Source organism: Perissodus microlepis, chromosome 18 (genome assembly GCF_051167445.1).
Source record: "Perissodus microlepis isolate ML-2025 ecotype Zambia chromosome 18, ASM5116744v1, whole genome shotgun sequence".
NCBI classification, from domain to species: Eukaryota; Metazoa; Chordata; class Actinopteri; order Cichliformes; family Cichlidae; genus Perissodus; species Perissodus microlepis.
Window position 1 is genome coordinate 12,020,771 of NC_140478.1, and position 3,927 is coordinate 12,024,697.

General features: G+C 37.1%; 1 protein-coding gene across 1 annotated transcript; it reads left to right on the forward strand.

Annotated features, from left to right (window-relative positions):
- The first annotated feature begins 295 nt into the window (after positions 1-295).
- On the forward strand, positions 296-3,362 carry rps28 (ribosomal protein S28). Its single transcript, XM_084913340.1, has 4 exons — positions 296-391; positions 692-739; positions 2,423-2,545; positions 3,243-3,362. The coding sequence occupies exons 1-3, from the start codon at positions 353-355 to the stop codon at positions 2,543-2,545; spliced, it is 210 nt and encodes a 69-aa protein (XP_084769466.1). The 5' UTR covers positions 296-352; the 3' UTR covers positions 3,243-3,362.
- The last annotated feature ends 565 nt before the right edge of the window (positions 3,363-3,927 follow it).

The window sequence follows — 3,927 nt, forward strand, 5'->3', positions numbered from 1 at the left end:
GTATGTACGCACAAAAAAAGAGATACAGTTACACAGAGACAAATTCCTTTCTCTGTTTCTGCACATTAAAATAGTTTTGGAAACTCTGTGAATAATGGTTTGGCCCAGGTTTCCACCATGGGTGCTTCGAATGGTATTTCCCAATCTACCGGAAAAGAAGGTAACTACGAATGTATAATAGTTTTTATTAAAGTTCGTTATTGTTGTTATTACTTGTAAGTTTATATTCTGTTACTTGTAATTTGATTAAAAAATAATTTTAAATTTTAAATTTTAATAAACTAAAAGATTACAGTTGCCATATATGCCATCCGTGCAGCACGTGACTTCCTTTCCGGTCTAACCTGACAACATGGACGCCAGCCGCGTGCAGCCCATCAAGCTTGCAAGAGTAAGAAAATCTATAAAACGCTGAAAATGATCGTATCAAAGCGATTAGATGCCCACAACAATAAGTATTGTTTCAAATGGGCTCAAAATTTTTAGGCTAAATCCACTTTTTGTGTCGTAGTTAGCAAACGTCTCTTCGGCTCTCGTGCTTCTATCATGGAGGCCTGTCAATGCTACAGTCTCTGCTAGCTGCCGCAGTACTTTTCTTTTCTTTATTCTCTGTGTTCGTTAAAAATTATATATATGTATTATATTGATTTTAGAGATTTGATATTCATGTTGCTCGTGTTTTCATTTTCAGGTCACCAAGGTTCTCGGGAGAACCGGTTCCCAGGGACAATGTACACAGGTATGCTAGTTTGGCTAACACCTCAAATTTTATCCGGCACAAACCAGCATATTTGCGATTAATATTTACTTTTTATATGTGTAAGCATAATTTGAGTTATTGCCAAGGATATACACAATCTAGGGCTGTAAATTCATGTGAAATTAAAAACTAGATTTCTAAACAAAGGAAAAAATAACTGAAACAATATTTTGTACCTCTTAAAAAGGGCTAGGATGAAAAATGCAAGTTTCGTGTTGTCTTAGATAATTTGTTTACACATTAAGTATGAGGTATTGAGACAGCTGTTTGAAGTTTGGACATTGATTTAGCTGTAAGTCAGGGGTTTTGTTTGTTTCTTTAAAAACAAAACAAAAAAAAACTTGATCTGAGCTGAATTTTTTGCTCCTGATAAATATCCTCCATAGTACTGTAACTAAAGTCACTAACGTTGAAACTGGGCAGATTCGCTCTACCAACTAACTGAAACTAAGCTGAATTATTATCAGAAGTTTAAGATGAAAAACTGATTAAGCTACAAAATATGACTCCTCTGATTTCTTTTACCACAAAGGAGGCAGGTTATTTTGGGGGGACAAAGTTTTAACCTGGATTTTAACTACTAATGACATACTCGGGCAAGCCACTGATCCTAACTGGAAACCACTTTTAATAGAGAAACCAGATGTATCTTTAAAATGTATCAATGCTTTCATTCATACTTTTTTTTTTTTTTTTGCTACAATGTAGCTTGCCTTAGGGACTAAGTAAAGCGCTATACAAATGCAGGCCATTTAACTCAGTTGTCATTTAGTGTGCCGTTTGGTGTACTGGTTACTTGGGTTAATGATGACAATTTATGTTACATTCATAGCTGCACCCAACTTAAGTCCCTTTTTTCTTAGTACCTACTCAGATTGACTTGCAGTAGTTTTCGGGGTTTTCCATTAGGTCATACTACATGCTACCTGCTAACGGGGTTACAAAGCGATCTGAGCAGGTAGGTCCTAAAATGTTGCATCATCAGACTGCATGCCACCGATTCGCTGGTCAGTGTCGGGATGAGAGCATTACCAAGTCAATCTGTCAAGGTACTAATGGGAAAAGGGTCTATAGTTAAGATAACATACATGTGTTTATACTTCCATTCTTCAAACTGCTGTACCACTGTGCTGCCCACTAACTGAGTACTTTATTACTAAAATGTGTGTTCACTTGATTGTTGGGTGTTCACTTGATCACTTTTACAGCATTGCAGAGTGAGATCCTCAGGTACTGTTTTCTGACAGTGAAACAGCAGGGAACAGAGTCGGGGTCCCAAAAATTAAGCAGATTATAAAAATTTTTTTTTTTAAAAATGCCATCCGAATACATTTTTAGGTATTGTGCTATATCACCCCACAGTTACTCCTTGTTGAAATTGATTATCATGACCATTGATTTATTTTCCATGTTAAGTGGATAGTTTAAACCACTGAAAAATTTCAAAATAAATATATATTTTGAATCACGACTGCTTTGCTCCCTTGCCACAGAAATAGGAATGCATAACAAAAACAAAATGAGGAAAAATCAATATAGGCTGTCTGTAAACATTTGAACAAAACCCTCTTTAATTGGTACATCATTAATTTAAACAGAAAAATTTGTCTGCTGTAGAGTCATTTTAATGTTTAAGTTTTGGGCGCTCCCGTTTCCCACCAGGTCCGTGTCGAGTTCATGGACGACAGCAACCGCTCAATTATCAGGAACGTGAAGGGCCCAGTCAGAGAGGGAGATGTGCTGACACTCCTGGAGTCTGAAAGAGAAGCCAGGAGGCTGCGATAGGTGAGACAATATAACCTCAGGTGATCAGTGTTTTGAGTCATTAAACTGTCAGCATTGGTGAAGCCCACAGTGAGAGTGCTGATGGATAATATGCACTTGACCTTAGATACTTTGATGATGCTGAACATTATTGTTATTAAAAACTTAGTGAACCAAGAACAGTTTAGGATAATAAAACACTGCGGGGGAGGTGATGACAATGTTTGCCGTTGTATTATAGTTAACAAGAAGTAAAAAATATTCCCATAGTACTAACATGCACTATGGGAATATTTATATTCCTTATATAACCTTATAAGGTTAGAAAAAAACATTAAAAATGGCTTGCAGTAAATCATATTGCGGATCGATCTGTTTTTGGCTTTGAAATGTCCATATGTCTTAAACTCAACCTAATGTTCTAAGTTCTCAATTCAAATATCTGCAGTATTAGATCATAATTGCATCTGGGCCACTGGTCAGAAGCTCTTATCTAGTTAAAGTGTAACAGAGCTGCACAAAGGTTGCCTGTTTTCAGTGTGTAGGGAATATATCCCATGGTGGTCAGGGGTTGATGTTTGAATTCTTCCTTCAGTCCTCCCGATAGGCTGCTCATGTCTAATGCTGCTCAATTCAGAGCGTATCAATGTTCTGAATTTGGGAATGTATAAGACTTAAACACAGGCTTAAACCCTTCTCGCTTGCTCTGTCTTCACAGTGCTTGCTGAAGCTGCCAGTCCAACACTGTGGAGCATCAACTACAGCAGGATGCAGTCTTTTTCAGTGGACTACCCGCCGCTTGTTCAGATGTTTTGAAATAAATTTGAGTTGAAAATTATCATTGAAGTCTTCTTTCTTTTATACTAAGTGATTTTTTTTTTTTAATTCAATAAACTGGAACATTAGCTGCCATGATAAACTTGCGTGAGACAAGTAATAGCTCATTATTCAATTCAATTCAATTTTATTTATATAGCGCCAAATCACAACAAAAGTCGCCTCAAGGCGCTTCATTAATAGTAGGTGAGGTGTGGCTGTCAAATTCTTGTACGCTGAATGTGAATTAAGCGAAATAATCCAATACTTCTATACATTTAGTTACTCCGAAGTGTCAACTTCTCAAGTCTATCATTCCATTACAGTTCAAAAGTAAGACTAGTTTTAAACTACTCTTTCAGAGTAAATGGATGTTAGTTCTTTCAACTGCTTCCTTAAGGGGTCATTACATGGAAAAATCTACCACCATCTCACCCTGTCCCTAACATCTGCGTCTGTCATACAAACTCCCTGCATGTCCTTTATCATGCCCATGAACACCAATTGTCAAGTATATCCACCTTCACTCCTGTGCACGTGTCCAAACCATCTCGCCTCTTAACCTCCAGCTCCTGTAAATAATTCTG

Coding starts and splice junctions, on each gene's coding strand:
- rps28 (XM_084913340.1), top strand. CDS start 353: ATGGACGCCAGCCGCGTGCAGCCCATCAAGCTTGCAAGA. Junction 392..691: donor AGCCCATCAAGCTTGCAAGA/GTAAGAAAATCT, acceptor TTTCATTTTCAG/GTCACCAAGGTTCTCGGGAG. Junction 740..2,422: donor CCCAGGGACAATGTACACAG/GTATGCTAGTTT, acceptor GTTTCCCACCAG/GTCCGTGTCGAGTTCATGGA.